The 23,617-nt window shown below is 46.5% G+C and overlaps 1 protein-coding gene across 2 annotated transcripts in view; it reads left to right on the plus strand.

Moving 5' to 3' along the window:
- The window catches only part of ARHGEF18 (Rho/Rac guanine nucleotide exchange factor 18), a 51,084-nt gene extending 32,327 nt beyond the window's left edge, over positions 1 to 18,757 (plus strand). For both annotated transcript variants that reach the window (XM_054050237.1, XM_054050235.1), the window contains 17 exons: positions 5 to 145; positions 612 to 862; positions 1,595 to 1,720; positions 2,952 to 3,069; positions 3,500 to 3,748; positions 4,543 to 4,619; positions 6,878 to 7,056; positions 7,444 to 7,535; positions 7,850 to 8,038; positions 8,689 to 8,826; positions 9,833 to 9,954; positions 10,475 to 10,534; positions 11,174 to 11,221; positions 11,813 to 12,280; positions 12,740 to 13,067; positions 14,753 to 14,875; positions 14,966 to 18,757. In XM_054050237.1, the coding sequence (XP_053906212.1) occupies positions 5 to 145; positions 612 to 862; positions 1,595 to 1,720; positions 2,952 to 3,069; positions 3,500 to 3,748; positions 4,543 to 4,619; positions 6,878 to 7,056; positions 7,444 to 7,535; positions 7,850 to 8,038; positions 8,689 to 8,826; positions 9,833 to 9,954; positions 10,475 to 10,534; positions 11,174 to 11,221; positions 11,813 to 12,280; positions 12,740 to 13,067; positions 14,753 to 14,875; positions 14,966 to 15,126 (2,870 nt within the window). In that variant the 3' untranslated portion in view covers positions 15,127 to 18,757. The remainder of the gene's footprint in view (positions 1 to 4; positions 146 to 611; positions 863 to 1,594; positions 1,721 to 2,951; positions 3,070 to 3,499; positions 3,749 to 4,542; positions 4,620 to 6,877; positions 7,057 to 7,443; positions 7,536 to 7,849; positions 8,039 to 8,688; positions 8,827 to 9,832; positions 9,955 to 10,474; positions 10,535 to 11,173; positions 11,222 to 11,812; positions 12,281 to 12,739; positions 13,068 to 14,752; positions 14,876 to 14,965) is intronic.
- The last annotated feature ends 4,860 nt before the right edge of the window (positions 18,758 to 23,617 follow it).

Below are 23,617 nucleotides of genomic sequence, written 5' to 3' on the forward strand. Positions count from 1 at the left end.
CTAGATGCATACTCTGTGTCCCTCCGAAATGAAACAGAAACAGATGCTCACGAGTTTGAGGCAGAGTCTTGGAGTGTTGCAGTGGAAGAGTCTTATGCAAAAAGGCAAAGGAAAGATGTTAGAAAAAGGCAAGATGTCATTTATGGTAAGAGCATTTCTTATTTTTGTTATTCTTAAACTTTTTCTATTTCATAGTGCTACTGTTTTGAGACAAAGCAGAAATTATTATTTTTATTGGCACCCACTTTGAGTTGTGCTTGAAAACTACAGATGAGTGAAGATTTTCAAGTCTGTTACCTATCTTAATGGGCACAAGTCCTCCTGTGGATGGTTTTAAGCACCCCATAGTTTTCAGTATGCCTGTGTCAGCAGAGCCCAGCTGTGCTGTTGGGGGGTAGCTCAGCTGCAGCTGGGCGGTGTCATGAAATAAGTAGGATTGGCCAGTGTTCTGGGTTTTGAGATCAACAGGGCAAATTCAGGAGCTCCTCATCAGTTCTGGGAAGAAGAAAGTGATGCAAAAGGTGGTGGCTGTTGGGCTTTGCTCTTTCATATCTCATCAGGCACTGCACAGCATGTCAATGACTTGAGGCTTTTTATTTCCCCTTGCCCAGAGCTGATGCAGACTGAAATGCACCATGTGAGGACGCTGAAAATAATGCTGAAGGTGTACTCCAAAGCCATGAGAGAGGAGCTGCAGTTCCCAAATGCAGTCATCAACAAGCTCTTCCCGTGTGTGGATGAGCTGCTGGAGATGCACGGGCAGTTCCTGCTCCAGTTGAAGGAGCGACGAAAGGAGTCCTTGGAAGAAGGCAGTGACCGAAATTATATAATACAGAACATTGGAGACCTCTTGGTAAAACAGGTGTGAAGTGAATACCACCCATGCCTTTGACACTGTTAAATCTCTGAAAAGCGAAGTGCAAGGTTAAAGCCATGTTATGTAAAGGTTACTTTAATGCTGACTTTGAGATTATCTTCCCCGTTTAATGTGTGAGCGTGGCTCCCAGGAACAGATCTGGTCCTGAGTTCTATGGGATGCTCTTTAAGGTGTTCCTTGGGCGCGTGCGTGTGCCTGTGTGAAGTGTGTGGCTGCAAATGGGTTGGTTCTATTTTGTCTGTTCCAAAAGTAAAGTAACATATACCTGGTATCCATCCTAACATAGCTCTCCTGCATTTAATGCCAAGCTGCTTGGTTCTGCCCTTTTAAAAATAAACATCCTTTAAAGTGGTTACAGCTTCTCCTAACTTTAGCTTGTTCCAGCATGGAGTGGTTACAAATTCTTTTGTACACTGTGACCGTTTTTTGCCCCTCGCCTTTTACCATCCTTGGTCTTTTTAAGTGCAGAGGCCTAGAATTCCTTTTAAAAATTCTCATTATGAAACCCATCGTTTAATATGTGAGAGCTTGTGGCATTCCAAAGTCTCAGATGTCACAGGGCACAAATCTCTCATTTCTAGTACAGAAGAAACTGAAATCACTGAAGAAATGTCTCAGAAATCAGTTACTGTAAAATACATCTTAACTGTGGGTCTCGTGGTGGATGTAGGTATATGTGTAATGATTCATGTCTTTCATCCTTATACTTCCCATTAGTTTTCAGGTGAAAATGGGGAGAGAATGAAAGAAAAATACGGCGTATTCTGCTGTGGGCACAATGAAGCTGTTAGTCACTATAAAGACCTGCTCCAAAGCAACAAGAAGTTCCAAAACTTAATAAAGGTAAATGACAGGCAGAAATCTCTCACTCTGACTGTGCAAAATGGACTTGACTGCTGTAGGTTTGATTTTTATAATTGAAGATCTCTTAAATTTGAATGAGCAGGGTTAGAGGCATAGTCTTGTTTGATAGGCTGTTAGCATCTTGTGTCTCAGATCTTTTAAGCTGTTTGAACGCAAAGCCGCAATTAGCGGGTGTTAAATTTGAGGTGGGCTCTTGAGAGACGAGGTGGGCTGGGGAAAAGGGTCTTTGTTCTGTTCATGGCTGTGCCACTGACCCGCCCTGCTGCATCACTGCTTGTGTAAGGTGGCTTGATGATAAATTAAATACATGAGGAATGTTGTTGATGAGCTACTATAGTAAAAGCAGGTGCTCTTACTCTGGTTTTGCCTACTATGTCGTGTTTCCAAACCCCAAAGATTGGCTCCTTATTGGGTGGTTTGTTTGCCTGCTGTGCACTGTGACGTGCAGTTAATAGGAAAGGCTGGAGAGATCCGTAACCTGAATCTTGGATGGCATTGCACAGCCTTAGGTATTCTCATTTTTCAGCCATCAGTAAGTGATACTGTGGGAACTTTCCAGTGTGGCTCTGTACTCGCAGCTCTTCTTAACTGGGTGTCTTCAGAACTGAGAACCCTATACTTTCAAGGAACTAACTAAGTGACCAGAGTTTTAAAACGTAGCCTCAATCCTCACAAAGAAAGACCTTGGGGCTGCATTCTGCTGCCAGGGCTGCTCTGTGCCAGCAGTCAGACCAACCTGTGTGAAGCTGATGCTTTACAGTCTTCCCTTTCTAAACAGAGCTGTGTTTCTGTGGATCAGCCCAATGGTGAACACAGGGCTAAAACACACTTAGGTTGTTTGTTATTGACGCAATTTGGCTGTTCGGTGGTTGGATCTGGTTTTAAAAATAACTACTTTTCTACATATTAGGGACAGATCCTGTTATAAAAGCCAGTCAGTTAGCAGATAGGCAGTCAAACCGTTTAGGTTTGGAACTTTCTCTGCTTGGCTCCAGATTTAGCTAACAGGAGTTGAAAATAATATCTAGAATGTTTTTCTAGTAATAAAATCAATTTTTTGATGTTATCAGTTTTGCTCTAGTAGATGCGGTTCACTTGGTGGTGCTATGTCTAACCATACGACAGCATTCTGAGACAGAAAACTGGAGATACGAGGGTGTGAGAAGATCAGTGTATACAATGGGCATGATGGGTCTGTTTTGTTCTCTAGAAAATCAGCAACTGTTCCATCGTGAGGAGGCTGGGTGTCCAGGAGTGCATCCTTCTGGTGACACAGCGCATCACCAAGTATCCGGTCTTGGTGGAACGTATCATTCAGAACACAGAAGGTAGGTTGGTTAAGCTTTCCTAGAAGCCTCACGTTTAGTTGTCTCCTGATCCTTTTTCTCCTGTGTTTTCGTGTGTTCGTTCCTCAAGTGAGGGAGATGGGCTGACGCTGCCTTATACTGGCTTTCTCACTTCTTCATTAGCTGAAGATGCTGTTGTAGATGCAGATCCAGATCAGTTTTGTCTCATCAGGGTGTCAAGAGCAGCATTCAGTTTCAAGCCTACAACCACAAAGCCATAGCAGTTAAGCCTGTCAGTTCATGAGAGGTTCAGAGCTTTAGGATATTTTATTCTATTTTCAAACTGAAGCTCTTGGGGGAAAACTGTTAGATGTTCAGTATGGAACCTTCTCGTTAAAGTATGTTTGGAGGGCTGATGTCTTGCATTCCAGAGTTGAAAATGTGACTGACTTACTCTTTTTTTTTCTCTTAGGTGGAACTAAAGATTATGAAGAGCTGACCCAGGCCCTTAGTTTGATTAAGGACACAATCACATATGTAGATGCCATGGTAAATGAGTGTGAGAAGGGGCAGCGCCTTAAGGAGATTATGCATAAAATGGAGCTAAAATCATCTGGGAAATTCAAGAATGGGCTTTTCTTCCGGAAGGATGACATGGGGCAGAGGCGGCTTCTGCTGGATGGAATGCTGTACTGGAAAGCTGCATCGGGGCGACTCAAAGGTGAGGGACTGGGAAGGGGACAAGGAGAACTAGGAAACCAGATAATTTATTTTTTTTTAGTAACTGTTTATTACTGATCGATTGAGTATGAAATAAGATGAAAATAACCTGTTTGGTTAATAGGATATTGGAGGAAATAGCACTTGTTCTATTCTTGGCTCGTCCAATAAGCATCTCTGTAATGGTGCGTGATAAGTCGCTTATTATCTGCCTGCTCTGCTTTCCAATTCAAGAGGGAGGGCTTTAGATGACAAAGCTCTGAGTCATCCTCACTGAGTCTCCTGTGGAAAGGCATTATCTTGTGCGAGCTCTGGTTCACACTTTGAAAGATTGTGTCGTGTCAGCCCCATGACGCCTTCGTTCTGCATGATGTCTGTTCTGCTAGAAAATCAAACCCGTGTCCATCAGTGAATGTTCTATCAGCTTCCTTGCTCAGGTGTTCAAGGAGAAGCTTCAATGGCACATGGAATGCAGCCAGGAGCAGGTGGCACTGTGAATGTCTGCAGTTCCAGAAGATTCTGCTGTTGAGGGGGAGAAGTTCCCTCATGAGTCTTTGGGTCAATGTGTAGGATTCCTGTGTGGGTGTTCTCAGGCTTTAAATCAGCTCTTTTTGTGCTCTGCTAGTTCTGCACGGCTGCAGGCTGTCTGTGGGCAGCCCAGGTGGAGACCCAGTATGGCAAAGAGACATGGCATTTCCCACAAGAGATTTAAGTTGAGTGATTTTTTGAACTTCCTGCTTTAAAATCTTATTTTTTTATTTTTCCCTTTTTTTTCCCCCTCTGTTGTCACTGTAGATATTCTGGCAGTCCTGTTAACCGATGTGCTGTTGCTCCTACAAGAAAAGGACCAAAAATATACATTTGCATCAGTGGTAGGTATCCTTCTCCTTATTTAATTCATTCACTTGGAGTATTTGTGAAAGTGAAGGTTCCTTACTACAGAAGGAATACAGTCGGCGACGTTAGGTGCTTGTTATGGTAGATTCAGAGAGAAAATTAATAAACCGGCCAGCACTTCTAGAATCCCTTTTTTTTTGAAGCAGTTCTGGTACCTGTTGAATCCCTCCCACTCTGTCTCGATGCAAAACTCTTTTCCCTTCCATCAGCTGGCTCTCATTGCCACATCTCATGGGGGTTTCGGATTCCCTGAGCGTGTTCTGGGTTTCCCTGCTTCTCTTTTTCTTGTGCTGTGACTTTCCCTTCGCTGAACCTTGTTAGGCTGCTGCGTTACACAAGTCTCATCTGCTGTGCGTGTTAGCACTGTGCTTGGAAGGGCGTTTGCAAATAAGTTCTGCTTCTGTTTGTTAACGTGCAGGTAAAGAATCTTCTGTTTTGGTTAGGGATGTAGTAACCCCAGCCACGGTAGCCTAAGGTTTACTGGGGGCAGAGAACTTTGCTGAGGTGACTGTAGTAAGCGCTAGATGCAGATATAATTGCAGCAGCGCTCTAGAATGCTCTGTGGGTTCACTTGCTTTTCTTGGGCATTTCCACAGGTATCCTCAGAGCAGGTAATTGTGGACATTTTCTCCCGATCTGCTTTGGTTGGGGCTGTAATAGAACTAGTAACAGAGAAACTATGCTGCATAATTGCTTTCTTGGGTGTGTTTTTTTCAAGACCTTCACATTAGAGCTGAATTCTAATGGCAAAAGCTATTTTGGTGAGCTTGGGGCTGTAAAAGCCACTGCTTTTAAAATGAGCCGTCTCCTAATGCACAGAATGGGGATACTTTCACAAATCATGGTGGCTGGAAGTTGTTTCCTCTCGAACGGCATTCAGCAAATCTTTTGAACTATAGTCCATTTATTACATGGACTCCGATAGACAAATCCTGCCCTGTTTTCCAGAACACCTCTGAGCTATGAGCAGAAGAGCAGGTTCTTGGAGGGGGGAAACATCCTTTTAACGTACAGTGTCTCAGCTGTTGCGGCAGTTTTCTGTGACTGCTGTTGCTTTGAGATTAAGCGTGAGCTGCTTACGTCGAGGCTAAAGAATTGTTCCCAAGAAAGAAGAGTGTGCATACCTGTTCTTAGTCAGTGTTGGTGTTCCACTGCAGGCCCATGCCCTGCTTTATTCATTCCCTAGTAACTTTTCCTTTCTGTGAGCATGTATCACACAGTTGCTTGTGACAGTCCTCAGAAGCTGATCTCCACTGCATGATGGTTTTTTCCCCTCCAGTAACATGCTCTACAGGTGTAAACTGATCAGGTTTTTGCATCTTTGTATGTATACAGTTTATTTGAAATTTAGATATCACTTCTCCATAGATAAATCAAGCAAGCAAGAGGAACAAATGGATCTGCTCAGTGATTCTGTTTTCCTAGTGACCTCTGTTCATGGCTTGAGTTGCAAACCAGCTGCCTGGAGAAGCTGGCAAACCCTAGTGCTCCTGATGTCTGTTCCATGGTCCTGGTTTCTTGTCCTCACTCTGAATTATGCTGTGAAGGTTCAGCAGTTGCAAAGAGCTGTTTTCTTCTGCAGAGGACCTTTCTAGACTACCTGTATTGGGCCTATGCTGTGTGAAGCACGGAGAGGTTTTTAGTAATGAATATGCCTCCTGTAAATGTGTTTTCATTTCAGAGACTGGCGGCTAATCCAGTTAATCCCTAGTTATGTGATAATACTATCTGTCACCTTGTTATTCACAAGACCTGATGGCATGCGGTGACACCTCTGTGTTATGTTAGTATTTCTTCTGTAACTACCATGCCAACTTCGAACTTCCTACCCTTCCTTTTGTTTTCTTCTTTCACCTCATATGTGTCATTAAGGTTCTGGGGGTGGGGGGTTCAGATTTTGGGTTTGCCTCTTTTTGAGTAAAATTCTTGAGCCTGTTCTTGATTCCTCGGACCCGGCGGGAGTCCTCAAGTGTTTCAATTGATAGGTGCTTTAAGATTCAAGAGATTCAAGAGACCTCTTGCTTTCGAAATGTGTGTTCCTCATTCCATGTTTTGATCCATGGTTGATGAGCAACAAATGACAGTCCCAATGTCCTGTGAAGAGGCCTCAGCAATAAAGTTGTGGTGTTGATGTCACAGCTCATGGTGGCCCCGTGGAAGACAGTTTGCTCGGACACACAAATCCTGAAGAACGTCTATGATGTAGTGCTGTAAATCCTGTTTTGTTTTACAGGACTCTAAACCACCAGTTATCTCATTGCAAAAGCTGATTGTAAGAGAGGTCGCTAATGAGGAGAAGGCAATGTTCTTAATTAGCGCTTCCTTAAAAGGACCAGAAATGTATGAAATTCACACAAGCTCAAAAGAGGAGAGGAATTCCTGGATGGCACACATCCGCAGAGCTGTAGAAAGGTAAATGCTGAGTGAAAGCCAAGGGCCTGGTTTGCCCGTCTGTCCTCTTTGCAGGACTCACTACGGGAAATGTATTGCACAAATCCATTTGACTGTCCCTGAAGTTTCTTTATAAGACTGAAGCATGCAATTCTGATTGCGTTTGCTGGCTAGAAACCACTCGGAAAGATGCAATAAAAAACAGCTAAAGATTTTATTCTGCCTTTTTAAAAATAAACAAATCTTTCAGTTTGCTGGTGTCAGATGCAATGGGGCTTTGGATAGGGGAGGAGGATGGACCCAGAAGGTAAAGCACATCCTAGGCAAATGCTTCAGGTTGAACCCTGAGATGGTTTTAAGTTATCTAATGTGTAATTCAAACATGTTTCTGTCTCTCCCTGTCTACAGTTGTCCTGATGAAGAAGGAGGAACTTTTAATGAACCTGAAGCAGAGAGGAGGCTGGCTGAAGCAAGAGCTGCTAAGTTAAAAGATTTTCAAGGTAATGGCTTAGTTATATATTCCACGAACTGCTTTGCAGCAGCATGTGTGATTTATGACTGTCGTCTTCATCTATCACATGATGTGAGCAAGTTTCTCCTTCAAAAGTCTTTCACGGTATTACAGGACTCTGTAGAAACAGTTAAGTTTAAGTCTAGTAAGGTTTTCTGTGCTCCATGAGTTTTCCCCTGAACTATTAATTATATCTTGTCTCTGCATTTGATGCTTTGATGATAAAATGAATAATAATCTCCCAAATTGCACACTGTACTGACAGCGATTAGAAGGCTGAACTGGGTTTATCTCTTCCTTTAGAGCGTTTGAACATGAAAGATGACCTGATTCTGCAAAGCCTAACTGAGAAGCAACAGATTTATCTAGAAATGTCTGAGATGAACGGGTTTGAAGACCATTTCCAGGGATCCCGATCTCGGCTGCTTCTTCGCGGGGATATCTCAGAAAACCTGCAAGGAGAGGCTCTTCTAAAGTCTGCAGTGACAGAAGGTGAATGCAATGTGGCAGTGTGTATGCATTCTCTGGGATGCAGAGGTGGGGATAAGCACATAGGATCTAAGTACGGATCCTGAAAATCATCCTGTAATAACATAATACTTTTATGTAACACCGTTAGAGTTCCTTATTCTCAGAATCAACCTGCGAGTCGGGTCAAGTGTCTCTGTGCTTTTAGGCAGAGGAGCTTCTCCGCATCTTGGATTTTTTTATATTTATAAGGATCAGCCAACAGAGTCTTAGGATAAATCTATGCAAGTGGGTAACTGACTGCTCCAGTAATGCATCAGTTCTGAAATAAATATGTGAGGGTTATATATTAAAATAGCCTACCTGAGGATAGTGTATTCGGAAAGAAAATAAGCCCCAAATTTAAAAAATAAAAAGCAAAACCCAGTGCTCAAGCCTTGGTTATCTGACTTGCAATGAAGGAAGAGGTCACCTTTGTATGTGCAATACAAAGAACCTGACGTAAAGATTCAGTCACAAAGGAAGAGTTATCTGCACTGCAGGAAATCTCTCAAGCTGCTGCAGCCTTTAATGCCCTTGATGGTTGAAATTATTTTTTTTAACTTGTTAGCGTGGTGCTCCTATCTTGCTGCACAGACGTGACTGTTGGCATGACCTGTTCTCTTCTTTCCTAGCGGAAGATCTCCAGAACTTTATCTTCACGCACTTAGGCAGCGGATCCTGTCAGCCTGCAGACGGTTCTGGGTCAGGACTCCCCAGGAGAGCGGAGACCTTTGGAGGATATGACAGTAGCCCCGCCATTTCAAACAGAAGTAAGGAAGGGACTGTTTAGCATTCTTCTGAGCTTCTTAGCTCTTTGTGTTTCTCTGTGCAGAGATGAGCTATGAACAATAAGTTGAGAGAGGCTCTGATACGAGGAAACTTCGCCAGGCTCCAAGAGGAGGATAAGGGCAAATTTCTGTTATTAGCACGTTGTATCTTTTCCTTGATACCAACACTAGGGAGCAGAGTAGGGCTCTCGGTTGGTGTTATGCGAAGGGCGTTACCTTAATCTGTCCTTTCTAATTACCACAATTCCACATGGAATTTTAATTTTGTTGGGATGGAAAAAAATATTGACCTAAAAACCTAGGAAATTTGAATTCAGCTCTCTGTTCTTGAATCTTAAATGCTTTCCCACCCTTTTGTAACTGCACTGCTGCTGAAGGGTTGCTGAATCTAGGGAATATAAATGGGTTTTTTGGCACAGATGCTTTATGGGTTAATTAATGAAATAAGTGGAAATGCTCTATACTATTTTTGCTTCACGTGTTTGTTGGAAAATGAAATGGTATTTATTTCCCTTGTGGTTAATCTCTGGAGTTCTTTCTGTTATCTCTGAAAGGCTCTGTCTGTCGTGCTGTAGGTACTTTACACAGGATGGTTTCCATCTCCCCCTGCCTCCTTCCACGCTTACGGCGGTGCTACTTTGGATAGAATTTTCCTCCTAACAAGTATTCCATGTTTCAGTTCTGGCAGCCATAGGCGATCATTTTCATGCATACATAGTGGTTGCTTGACTTAAAATAATATAATGTAATTTTAACTTACTTTCCCTGTTTATCTTAACCCGCTCTCCTCAAGTTTTTATACTTTTTTGAGCAGTCCTGCTCATCACCGCTGTCTGCTCTTCCACTGTGAATCAGCGTGGATCGGCCGTGCAGTTGCATGTTGGTTCCAGCTTCAAAGTTGCAGGGTTTTGTTGCTTGCTGTGTTATGTGTTGGGTTTTCAACAGCCCTGTGCTGGTGTGAGCTGCTCATTCTCTGATCTTCTTTCAGGTGGGAGTTTTAGGAAGAACAGTGGTGGTGACCAGAGACAGTGGGACTGGAGGGGCCCTGCAGTCAGTTCAGACGTGCAGCTCCACGATCTCCCTTCTGATGCAGAAGAAGGATCTCAAACGGTATGTTGGGCTTATGCATGATTTAAATGCATTTCCTCACGCTCCCCTTCATAATAGTGGTGCAGAACAGATCTCGCAGAGTTCAAAGCTGTAATAGCTGGTAGGGCTAGACTGCAACAATCAAATTACTAGACTCTATTAAGGGTGTTTTGTGGGGTGACTTGATGACTTAGCACTTGAGAGGCATGATAATTTGGTTTTACGTTTGTTCATTTGATGCTGTGCCATTAACACTAGCTTTAATCATCACACATCTGCTTCAGCCTGGCCTCCGATTTAAGTGGTTTTGATGTGTGTACTTCAGTGTATGGGAGCAATCTCCGCTCCAGCGGTAGACAGAAAGGGACGGCTCTTTGGGGGGAAGATAAGGGTTAGGGTTTGGAGTTCCCCGCAGCGAGTCGTCCTAGACCTGTGGTTAAGTGCTGCTCCCTAATGAGATGAACCCATCCAACTTGTTCTGGCAACGCTACCAGTGCTCAGCGTGTCTCAAGCGCAGGTGTGGTTTTTGTCTCTTTTACAGACACAGAGCGATGTAACGAGGCTGGATGACAGCAGTTCTCAGCCCACCATCGAGTCTCAGGTGTGTTACTTCTGCTACTAGGAAATCTAATGGCAAACAGCCATATATCATCATCATAACGTGCAAAAAACAACCAAATAACCAAAACCCAGCAAAAACCGCAGTGTTTTTAATGTCTGTGGAACCACAAGCACATTAACAGCCTGTACTTGTGATTCTTAACATATTATGAATGCAGAGATAAAAGCCCTGTCAGAAAGCAAAGGTGGGTTCAGAGTACGTAGACATGTGTTTCGAAGAGCTGGCTCGCTGCTTTTCTGTACATTTGGAGGGGTTGCATGTTCTCAGCTCACTGACAAAGCTTGCCCTCTAAACCTCCTGTGAGCGTGCAGTGATTTGGTGCTGGCACATGGCTGGAGGTGACCATTAAATCGCTCCTGTGAAGAAACCTGATGATGATTGCTCCCTGGAATCCCAGTCAGATTTACTGGGCACCGATTTACTGGGTTACCGCTATGCTGAAGCTCATTGTGCCTGCATACTGCTAGACTGGCCGTTACCACGTTGCTTGTGTAGCCACACTCCCGTTGTGTGTGTGTTTGTACAGACACCATTGATTCTGTTAAAAGTCTAATGAATCGAAACCGAGCTGTGTTCACGTGCCTCATTGTCTCTTTTCTCGCCCTGCCTCCTCTTCAGCTTGTCCAAAGGATACAAACGCTGTTACGGTTGCTCTTCAGCCTTCAGGTAAGCCACTGTTTACTGTCCAAGAGTTTTTTAGGCATTAAATGCAATAACATTTATGCAAGAGTGAAGAGCTGCCTTGCAAACATCCCCTAAAGCCAGAGGGAAGTGCAGAATTTAGGACCTGAGACTCGAAGAACCAAATGTTGCATCTGGTATTTTGAAGGAAGGGTTAGATCTATTGTTTGAATAATTGTCTCCTTTTTCCTCCTCGCTTAAATCCAGTTCTTTTGCTGCTTTGAGCTCCGTCTTCTCTCCATGCTCATCTCTGAAAGTTGTTATTGATATACGTGTGTAGATCTATTGGTTGTTTTTACTGTAAAGGTGTAATCAGCAATATTTTGACTGCTTGGATTCAGATTAATAATTCCAGATGCAAGAAATGTTAATTTTGACCTGCGTAAGCATAACTTATTTGCTGAGCCATCTTCAATATCATGTCAGCCAGGATGGGCTGTGCATGCTGGAAGTTAGGTCTGCCCTGGAACACAAAAGTCTCTGACCTAACCCGGTAGATGCTGTTGTCTTTTGTTTTGTCTCCGCGTATTTGTTGAACCTGTGTACCTTATGCTGAACTCCTGATTTCCCCTCCAGGCAGTGATATCTCAGCAGGATAGCTACATCGAGGTGCAGCGAGCCACCATGGCAGACCGGGAGAAGCAATACCGGCTGCAGTCCACGCGAGGCAACCTGCTGCTGGAGCAGGAGAAACAGCGGAACTTTGAAAAGCAAAGAGAAGAACTGATGAATGTACAGAAACTTCAGAGCCAGCTGAAGCTGGAGCAGCAGCGCCTGGAACGGGAAAGAAGTAGGCAGCAGAGGGAATTTGAAAGCACAGAAGCTCGGCTGCAGGAGCGTGAAGAGGAGACAAGGCAGCTGAGAGAGAAGTTGAACCAGGAGAGGGAAGAACTGGAGAGGCAGCGAGAGGCCTACCAGCATGACCTGGAGAGACTGCGGGAAGCTCAGAGGGCAGTTGAGAAAGAGAGAGAGCGTCTAGATCAGCTACGCAAGTTGAAGAAGCAGAACACCGTGTCAGGCACGTTTTCCCCAGAAATGGGACAGGTGAGGAACTCATTTTCTTGGAATTTTAGTTCTGCTGATCTGCTTGCTTCTGAAGAAAGGCTGTTCTTCTTGCAGCACTGACCCATGTTTGTTTTTCACTGGTCTCCTTGAGCCATCGCCTGAAATAGGTGGTGGTGGCTGCTCTCAGATCAGAGCTTGGCAGTTCTCTGGTGTCTGTGGAATTCCACCCAGACACTGGGTAATGAGGATGTCTTGCATCCCTTTGTTAGGTGCAGCGTTTAAGCAGTCCAGAGCTGCTGAGATTCTTTTCAGCATTTGAGGACTTATAGCCTTGCTCTTCTCTCGATTTGCCAGCATGCTGTGGGCTTTGTCTCACCTCTCTGTTGTATTTTCCACTAGAAAGTGCTTTACGTATTTGGGGCTGAGGGTGGCCTTTCCTCAATGTATCAGAGAGCCTGAAAACACCTGTTTGACCTAGAATACCTTTTCGTCACGTAGAGCCAGCTGCTAAGTCATTCTGTGAGCTTCAACGGAGAAGGGGGGGAACCATCTCCGCCCGTCTTGAAAACCTCTGTGAGAGTGAGCGTCGCTGGGCTGGATTACCTGGAGCGACCAGACTTGGTTCGTAGGGACAGTACCACCCTGGAGAATCGGCCGGCTCTCGCACTGAAGAATGAAGTGCCAATCCATCTCCTGAGTGCGACTAATCAGATCCAGAAGCCGGCTGCGGTCCAGCAGCAGATTCCTACAAAGCTGGCCACTTTCACAAAAGGAAGCAAAGAGAAAGGTGGGAAGAATAAAGCATCTCATAGGACAGACAGTGCAGGTAAGGCTATTGAAATGCATTTCTGATCTCTGCCAGCCTCACAGGGAGGCAGAACATTGTTTAAAACTCTCGCTGCCCACATGAAACCCAGAACTCTGTATGCTACAAATTGTTACTGCTCTCGCTGCAGTTCTTAGGCTCCCCAAAATCCTTAGGTTGGGAGTTACATGTGTACAGTGTTTAAACTGGAAATACAGCCGAAGGGGATCATGTTGGAAATGGAGTTCTGTAATCCAGCAGGGCAGAACAGTGGTGATAGTTTGTACACCTGGGTGTAAAATCTCCTTGTTAAAGGAAAAAATAGCGAATGTTTGTTTGTTCTGCGTGAATGAAATGTTTTGAGGCCAGCTTAACCTTTCCTCGCTCTCTGTCCAAGGTTGTAGTGACATGGAATGCTGTGCCTTTCTTAGCACCAGTCAGTCATTACATGCAGACTTCCAGGCCAGAACGGAGATTCTGTGTGTGTTGTAGAGTTGAAAGGAGCTAATTTTGTTAGAAATAGAAGCAAGTAAAAATACAGTCCCCCTGTCACAGTGTAATTTCTGTTGCTAACTGCCTGGTGCTAAAGTAGTGATCTTTGCCAATGACAGACGTGGTAAAAAGCAGTTTTTCTCTGCTGCTTAAAATAGCCTTACTGCCAGCTTAGAGAATGGCCTGTAATTTTATGTTACAAAATGATATTTTTAGCTTTGTATAGGGTTCAGATTTGGCAAGCTCACCCATCACTTGGGCCTACCCCACTACAGCAGGCTTGGGCCAAAGCTGTCCAGGAGGGAGAGGGTGAAATTCTTGCACATTGTAGAAACATCTGTCTCTGTTGTGCCTAAAGTTCAGTACAATTACAAACTTGATTATGTTTTTGCACAAAAATGAAGCCTAATATCTTCTTACCCTGAATACCGAACGCTGGTAAATGGGCAAATAAAGCTCTAATACCACATCTCCTGGGTTTATTCTTAATAGCTCTTACATCATGGTCTCTGCAGTGGAAATGTACTTAATGGTGTTTGTCTGTATTTATATGAAAGGTAAAAACCACAACACACTGGTCTCTGTTCTCTCGTGAGCCCTAGTGGGATGCGTGCTTATTATGCCCATATGTAGATCTTAGAATAAAATGGAACAAGACTTTCTGTACCAGAGGCAAAAGAGTCGGTATTGAATTTGGGTTTTGTGACGTGTGAGGAATGTGCATTCAGAGTAGCTCTCTGAGTCCAGAGTATCCATTCTATGAATTGCTTTTATTGTGGAAATGAAGAAAGTGACAGGCTGAAATCCCGGAATTGGCGTATGCTGCTGCTGGGCAGCTGTGAGACAGATGGGGAGCAGAGACAAACGTTCAGCACAGTTCTGCCCATTAAAACTAGTGCAAAGAGAAGTTGCTATTTGAATGCTGGAGACAAAGGGGTTTTATCTCTGCTGTGCTTTATAGCGTTAGGTTTTAAATCTGTGGTTGTCAGGGGTTGCTAGGAACTCAACTAGAAATTCTCAAGGAAGAGGAGAGAGAAAGTATTCATGGTCTGAACATCAGAAGAGAAAATATAAGTGACTTGCAACAGAGCCATCAGGTATAGCAGCGTCCTTGGATGTGCGAATGTGTCAGTGCAGCGGGGCCTTGCGTCTAAGAGGGAAATCTGTGAAGCACTGCTGGTCTCACGTACTGATGTGTCAAATGTTTCCTTTAGCATCTGTTGATCAGAAGCAGCTGCTTCCCCCCAGGCTCATTGGGCGAGAGGAGGCCGTCCTGCGGGGCAGGCGATCGGCAAGTCCCGTCCTCCCAAGCAGCCAGACCGCTGCGTTCCAGCCAGGTACGTCCGGAGCACCTCCCATGTCCGTAGAAGTGCATCAGACTGGCTGCACCCAGGCATTAATCTGTTGTCTTTCCTTTCTTTCTATAGAATTGTATGGCCCCACAGACGCTCAGCTGGAAGCGCCTTCCTCTGCTTCAGCGAACCTCCTCAAGCCCAGTAACGTTCACGTTCAGGCCCTGGTGACCTCTCAGCCCGGTCTGTTAAATGTGCAAGATGATACCAGCAAAGAAGATGTCATTTTCTTCTGATCGTTTCCATTTAAAGATTTGTCTTCTGACATAACTGTTTCAAAAACTCGGGCCCAGCGTGCAGCGTCACAGATACCTGGCACTGATATCTTTCCATCCCTGCCCTGTTACTACAAGCAAGGATACCTGGATTACTGTTCTGCTTTGTTGGCTTCTCTGCCAGCAGCTCAGAACGAGGGCACGGTAGTAATGATTTGCTTTTAAATGCTCCATGGCAAAGTATTGACACATGGCATGGGTGTATAAATTCAGAGCATATTAAAATGCTGCCATTTACTGTAACGCGCTCGTTTTTGGAGAATGTACACTCTGTGGGCATCACCTTGTGAATTGTTATAATGGATGTTGAACCGCCCAGATTTTTATGTAAAGAATTTTAGTAGTAGGCCCCAAAATGGCTGCTAATTTTTAACTCCACTTCCCCAGGTCGCTGTAATGGCTGATGCTAATGCTGTGCTAATCACTAGCTGACTAGCGAGCCAGTCTCCTCACAGCCAGGCGCGACAGACGTGGCGATTGCGTCTCTGTTTCTGTAGCAAGGTCTATGGAGCGCGTCCTCAGTGGCCAGGTACAGCAAAAGAGAGAAGGGAAAGCAGCTTAGCGGAGTCTCCCCAGGTCAGGAGCTCCACCTGATTGCGGATGAGAAGGGTTGGACGTGTGAGAGCGCACAGCGGTAATGAAGAATTGGACTGAATGCCCATTTCCCGGGCCATCAGCTCGCACTGGGAAGCCGGTCTCCTCGAGGACACTGGGTACCTCTCCCAAGCAAAACTCATGAGTTGGTTCAGAATGAACCTAGAGACTTGGCTGTTGCTCTTTGCTGAAGAGGTGTATACGAAGCGTTTGAATGCAGTAATTTATTGTCTTGTTTAATCCTAAGTTTTTTCTGCATCTTTTGTTTGTCTGTCGACTTGTTTGGACTTTACTGCAAGTACCAGAAGATATCAAAGCTGCTGTTACTGCGGAGGCTCCTCTGCAGCTCCTTGTGGGGAATGAAGGGAATGAGAACTGTTTGAGTTTAGAATTAAAGCAAAAGAAATACTCTGAGCTAAACCTGTGTTGGTTCAGCTGCTTCCAGCTAAACCAGCTTTGATACCTCTTGTTAAATGGGTCAGTTCTTAATCATGGAATGGTGATGGCATTATGTGTTCTGCTCAGAAGGCATTATTTCCTTGTAGTAATTTGCACAGTCGTTTTGTTGTGTTGTGTCACTTCACTCCGTATCTCAGTTCTTGATTTCACACAGCACCTCGGGATGTGGATCCCAGTCCACGCGGAACGCGAGTGACTGAATATGTTGTGCACAGGAGAGGTTGTTCAGGGGCCGTTACTACAGGATTAAAGAAATCACCGTCTCAGAGCTTAAAAACTTGCATTAAGGCCTTTCAGAATGTGATTAGTAATAGGCTTTTTTCATATCTTTTACTCTGGTTTAAGGTGATTTTTGGCACTGGTGGGTGATCGCTGGTCAGTTCTCCATCTGGCTGCAAGGCAATGGCATTACATGGCAAGTCATCAGTCTCCTCACATCACTGGTGCTGTCTCGGTGGTTCTGCTCCCTGTGATGTTAGTAACGATCTTTAAGGCTCTGGCTGCTCTTTGCTTGAAAGCAAATTACAATTATTTCAGTAGCTTCAGTGCTATATTATAAATTTTCAGCAGAAGATACGGAGTTTATTTTCAGGTGGTGATAGTTCGGGTTATCATCTTCAGGAAAGAAACTGAGAAATCCTGATTTACTCGTCAGCGTGAGAGGGGAAGAATAAGCTACAAATACTGAACTGCTCTGGGGAAGCAAGTGCTCCTCGCTGCAACACTGCTGGGGTTTCAGGGTCTCTTTCTTCGCCAAGTGATTCTGGTGTAGGCCCGAAGCAGTGGGGTCCAACAAGAGGAAACCTCAAACCATCTGGCTTGTTCCCAGGCTGGTGGTATCTCCACCCCTCCAGAAATTCTTGCTATGGAATTGAACGCACTTCACTGTGATACCAAGGGACTGCTTGGTAAATTATTGACATTGAGGAGTTACCTCGGTTATCAGTGGTTGGATTTGCGGAGTGGAGGATGCAGTGATTTTTGCCTTGTTGCGATATGATATTGATGATGGTTAGAACATGGTTCTACCCTGTAGCAATTGTTTTTCGTTGCTAAAAGCTAGGTTGGGGTGGAGGCAGGTCAAAATTCTGTGCCTCCTAGGTGCCTTTTGGTTTCTTTCTGCACTGGGGTGTGGAGGAGATCACAGCACGAGCTTTGAGCTGCCTTCCCATTGCGTTGTGTCACAGCCTTGAAACGGTTGTCCTGTTTGTCCTTTAATGTTGTGACGTTTTGATGCAGAGGCTGTTCCTGTGAGTCTGATTTTCACTTTTTGCTCTGGTGTGAAGGCTGCTTCCTCTTCCCCTTCCCATCCGGACTATGGGCATTTCCTATTTCAGATTGAAGATCCCTCCGTATTCCCTAGTACCGCGCACCTCTGCCTTGTCTGTTTTGTGAATGCTGTCCCAGTTCTTAGCTGTGCTGTCTGTGGATTATAGTTGTGGCGTGGCCCAGAAATTGAGATCACCAATCATTTCCCAGTCTGAGGCAGAAGAATCGGTGTGTCTAGAGATGCTTGCTCATCCAGATAATGGCATTCCTGCAAAGGTACGAGTAATTCCCAATAATCTGCAGTCAGTTTTATCTTTCTGATTAGTAGTCAGGCAGTCCTCTGTACGTGGAGCTTGGTGTTTGCCATTTGCATTTACAGTGGAAGTTTTAAACTAGAAAGGGGTTAAAATATATAGATTTTGTTTCATTTCTGCTTTCAACCCTGCAGAACAGGAGCTGCGGCTCCCTGGTGCTCTCAGCGTTATCCCTGTGTGTTGTGCCCCTGTGCAAGGGAATCTGGAACGTTTTGTTGTCTTCCCCAGCAGTTCCCACATTTACAAGAAGGAAAAAAAAACCTCTTGGGCACGTGCTCTCTTTGCCTGATCTTGTGAATGAGGTAAAGAAAAGCCTTTGCCCCTGCTCTCGCTCGAGGCCAGACCTAATCCAACATCTTTGTAACCACTGGCGGCTTTTTGTCGTTCACCCTCGGAGCTCCGGTTCGGTTCATACCACTTTGTGCCATGTTTATAAATCAGGTTTTATATTTTTGTACTGAGAGAAACGGGAGCACTTTAAAAAAGCTTATTTCAAGTTCTGTTTCTGTTTGTACCTGGAAGGAAACCTGTCATGAAAGCAGATCCCGTTGGCATAACCGCGCGCATCTCGCTCAGAGCTGTGAACTCTCGATGCTTTCAGTCTTAGGTCTGGTTTCTGGGCCCACCTTGCACTGTAAAGATTTAATAAATAATCATGGTCCGTGGTTAAATCGACCATTTTAGGGAAGCGGTTGGTTTTTGTTAGTGTGTAAACATTGTAAATAATTCCTTTACCGTGGATACTGCAGTGGCAGCATCTTTGTAGCCTTTATTTTATTTGTAAAGTTGCTGGTTAAATGTTAATATTCTGTTGAATCGTGCACTCTGGATGAATTGTAAACTTGATCATAGCACTCCAAATGATGATTTTTACAATAATTGCAATGTTCTCCACTGAAGGGTTTTAGAGCTGCAATAGGACCGAAACCAACTTCTAGCAATAAAGAAAAATTAAAAACCGATTTCCTTTCTCTATATAAATATAATTACTTATTATTTTCTGTTTGAACCGAAGATCAAAGCGGTAGCCGCTTCTCACATGCTTCTCATTTTCTACCCTGGATAGACATCGCGTGCCATGCGGACAGAACTCTGGCTTTCCAAAGGCGAGGACAGAGCACAGGAGGTGTTTGCTGGAGGACAGGGATGGCTGCGGACCTTGCCAGCGAGGTGAGCGCCCTCAGGAGAAATCAGCGTCTCTTGGAATGTCTGAGCTCGGTGTACGAGTGAGCGAGCAAACTTAAAGTCGCTCTGTTAGCGTGTAGGTGCTTTGTGCGGTGCCAGTCTAGGACATGCCTGGCTCCGTCCCAGACAGCATCGCTTCCTGTTTGGAACAAGTGTAACGAAAATAGAAACTTTCTCCTCCCTGTGCTGGTGCCAGTTTGGCAGCCCTCACTCCCAACGCCATCCCATAGCCTCTGGCTGGTGCCACGGGGCTTCCCAGCTCCCGAATCAGCACGTTGTGTTTCCTGGTGAAATCTCCACTCGTGGCACGCTGGCAAGCGAGCCCAAACCCGGCAACCTCGCATAATTCCTGGAGATCAGGACAGAGGCAAAACTGGGGAGAACTGGGCCTTGGACTGGTGCTCTCAAAGGAAGAGGTGGGATTTCTGTCCTCCCAATTCTGTGCTGTAGCCAAGATTGAGGAAAACCCTCACCCAGTTTGGGATGTGACGGTGCAAGCAGCGCGGGCGCTTGGCATAGCGAGAAGGCTTTGTGCGCATCAAAGCATCTCTGGAGGACGCGAGTTTGTGGACAGGGCGGGCAGATACAGCCCATGTTTCTGTGTCTCTGAAGCGCGGTTGAAGTCTGGGGTGCAGCACAAACTGGAACTCTGCTGGAAAAAACATGAGTTTTTCTACTTTTCCAGTGTATGTAAATAATCACAGGCTTCTAAGCACGCCAGTGTTTATGAGATGATCTCCAGGGGGAATAACAGGCTCACGTGTTAGGGAGGGAAGCTGGAAAGCGTGTGTGTCTAAGTTTTCCCTTGTGCTTCCTTTAAGAGAAAATTCCTTGCCTCTGCTCTGTGCAGCTGCAGGGAGCCGAGCGGCACGGGCCGATGGAGGTCACTGCCCCTGCGAGGAACCCTTCAGAGCCATTTCTAAATGTAAGAAATGGAATCGAAGTGATTTTTGTGGGAGAAGACTGAAAGGGGCTGTCTAAAACGAAGCCAGGAGGAGGCACCTCCAGAGCGGAGGGGTGATTTCTATCTTTAGTTTCTAGTTGCGCTCTCCTGCAGCCATCACCGTGTGTCAGAGCAGTAGGAATTCTTTCTAGTAAGAACCTGGGTGGGGGAGATCCAGGGTTAACGTGGCCCTGAGGGATCCCTGCAGCACCATTCCCGCTGGGAACTGCCTGGCTCAGGAGGGGCGAGTTTAAACCTCCAGCAGAATTTGCATCTGTTAGAAGGTTGGTGCTACTGCAGCCAGCGGTGTTGAAACCGGGGGTGTTTGTGTTGAGCTTCGGTGCTTGCCGCAGGAGCAGGGCAGCGGTTCCTTTGGTGCCTGTGGACCCTCCGACCCACAGGATGGTGGATATGCTGTTTGAGACTCACTTGCTGGTTTTCCCAAGGCGGGTGTGACTTCGGGATGGTCGGCGGTGCCTTCAGAGCTGCTAACTTGCTCATACCAGTATCCCAGCAGCTCCGCCCTGCCTTGTCTCCCTTTAAAATCTGTAGCTAATTAACCCGAAACCCAAACCGCATTCTTTCTATCTGAATGATTCATTCCGAGGCCATAGGCAATGACCAGCTTTATGCTAAACCTTCGCCTTTCATGTGGGTGAGACGCGGCTGATGGTTCCCATACGCACATCTGCGATTCGTTGGCGAGGCAGCTGCTGGAGGACAAACACGCACAGAGGATATTGGCTCCGCGCTGTGCTCCGGCAGTGGGAATATGCTGCTTTCTGCCTTTCCCTTTCCTCACCCTTGTGACTCAAATCCGGTTTGCTTTCTCATCCTAAGGCTCGGGAAAGAAGGGATGTAGGGCCTGTCCTTACATGGTGCCGGCGTTGTTGGCTGCTCCTGGGCCCATGGGATCTGGCAGAGGATAAAAGCCAAACCCCCTTGGAGCTGCAGTGCTGGCGCAGGGTCGCTGGCTCCGGGAGAGTCGCACGCACAGGAAGCTCAAACATGGCAGGGATGGCTTTGTTAGGAGGCTCTGTGTCCACAGGAGCATGGAAAATCCATGCTGAGCAGCATGGTGTTCAGGTGCCTTTCCCAGGGGAGAGGAGGCATCGGTGCCTCGCATTGGGGCACACGGTGTTGCTAGACCTGAAGCCATCACAGGTGACTGCCTGGGATCCGCACCTTTCCAAGCGATTTCAGACCGGTGGAGGTGTTGGGTCCTTTTTTTCCTTCTCTAACATCTGACGTAGTAGTGTAGCGCAGTGCTTCGTTTCTCCTGTGCTGCCGTGGATCATCATCATAACATCGGCGTGCTCTCCAGCTCCTTGCTAGGTGCGTGGTGGGTGCACCTCACTTGAATGATCTGTATCCAATCTTAGCCAGGAAAAGGGAATTTCTCACTTACTGCTACGCTGGGGTTTTTTTTTGCAATTAACAGCACTGGCAGAAAAGGGAGAAAATAGCCCTATGGACGCAAGAAGCAGTCTCTTGCATTAAAATCAAGGCTGAAGGTGTATCCACCCTATGGCCAGGAGGGGAGCAGGTCAGTTCGATGCTGTAGTTCTCTGGGAGAAGAGGAACATCCTGTGGGAGGGCAATGTCAGGCTTAGATTGTTCTGGCTTTTAGCCTCGTGATGCCCGTGCATTGCCTCTTCCAGATGGGACCGTGGGCTGTGGCCTGGATGGAGGGGTACAGCCACAAAGTGAGGTTCTGGGCCGAGAGGGGAGGCCTGGGCTTGAGCTATGCTCAGATTCTAAACTCAATCTATTAATTCTGGAGGATTTCTGTCCCAGTAACCAATTTAACGCCTGAACAAATTTCACCTGCAGCACAGTTGGCCCAAATCTTTTGGCCCCGGCGCTGAAGCAGTGAGTGGATCGATGCCTGGAGATGTCAAACTGGGAAAACAGGTCTGTTGGGACAACGTCAAGCGTGCAAGAGACAAAGGTGTCTGGTTTTCTGGAGGGGTGCTCCCGGCTGCGCTGGGAGCTGGTTCCTGGCAGGAGGAGCTGGAGCCAGAGGGACAGTGCCGGGCGCTCTGCCAGGTGGAGGAGGATGAAGGCGATGCAATGCAGCTCTGCTGAGCTTCGCTGCCAGCGCTGTGGAGCCGCAGCCGAGCAGCCAAGCCCAGGTGTGCTCGAAGTGCCGGTTTTCCCTGCGAGGGAGGTACCTGTAAGCATGGGTTGAAATGAGGAAACAATTCCCAGGCACTTGCAAAGGCTCCAGCAGCCCGGCCATTTGCTCCTCTTGCTGGAAAAGCCACGAGCGTGGCTCAGATAACATCCCAGCGCCAGGAGCAGGAGGCGGACAGAGCCCCGTGTTGCTAGAAGCGACTTTGTCCCTGGTGCAAAAGGCGGATGTGGCCGGGAGCCAACATTTATTGCTTGGCAGCATAAATAAAACAGCTGCTGCTCAAATAGCCGTGAATGAAACCTCCGCTCCTCGGACTTGCTGAGTAAAGTCGGACTTTGTCCGACCCTCGGGAATAGCTGTTGATGTAATAAAGGTGAAGCAGCTAGCGGGGACGGGGATGCTTCCTGCTGGCTCCCAGGCCCAGCCATGTCCATGGCTGCGAGCGCAGAGCCTGCCCGTGTGCGCGAGGCACAGCACAGCTGCTGGACGGATGGACTCGATGATCTGGAAGGTCTTTTCCAACCGAAACGGTTCTGTGATTCTGTGCTGCTGCTTGGGGTGATCCAGGCTGGGTTTGCAGGGCAGGCTCTGGGCTCGGCTCCCTCCTGGCAAGCGACGGAGAGGCGGCACAGCAAGGGTAAACGGGGAAAAAGCCCAGCCTGGGGGCTGGAAAGGGCAGAAACCAAGATGGAAATGAAGTCGGTTTATCTGCCTCAGCCACCAGCAGCAGGGCAACTTGCTGCTGCCTCCCAGTCCTGCCAGTTCTCGCCCATACTGGCAGCCAGGAAGGATTGTGACAGTGATTGATTTAACTCTGAAATGGAGTAATGAATCACACCCAAACCAGGCTTCTGTGGTGAGACAGCTGGTTGCGCCTGTGGTGCCCGTTTCCTCTGACCATGCTAATTCCTGTCTTCTCCTTCCCCTCCGCTTTCCCAGCACTTGCAGGGCCTGGAGCGTACAGCCCTCAGGAAGAGACAGAGCAGCGCTTTCCTCCCTTCTTTATGGCAGTGAGGAAACCCCGCTCCACAGAGAAAGGCCAGGGAACAGCTGAATCTTTGCAGTTTAAATCAGATTTGTATGTCCTTCAAAGCCAGAAGGCAGTGCAGGAGCTGAGCTCTCCCATGTGCTGTGTTACAAAGATCTTCAGCTCTGGCTGATAAAGGTGTGGACTCTGAGGCAGGGAATACTCTTCGGCTCCAGGAAAGCTGGAGGGGGGCTCTGGATCAAGGGGTGCAGGGATAGGACAAGGGGGAACGGTTTTGAGCTGAAAGAGGGCAGATTGAGATGAGATCTTAGGCAGAAATGTTTTGCTGTGAGGGAGGGGAGGCCCTGGCCCAGGTTGCCCAGAGCAGTGGTGGCTGCCCCATCCCTGGAGGGGTTCCAGGCCAGGTTGGATGGGGCTTTGGAGCCCCTGATCCAGTGGGAGGTGTCAGGAGGTGGGACTGGATGGGCTTTGAGGTCCCTTCCAACCCAAACCATTCCATGATTCTGTGATCTCAAGTGTGGGCTGGGACAAACTTGCAGCTGAAGCGCACAGAGCAGGAGAGG

This window comes from Cuculus canorus, chromosome 27, assembly GCF_017976375.1.
Source record: "Cuculus canorus isolate bCucCan1 chromosome 27, bCucCan1.pri, whole genome shotgun sequence".
NCBI classification, from domain to species: Eukaryota; Metazoa; Chordata; class Aves; order Cuculiformes; family Cuculidae; genus Cuculus; species Cuculus canorus.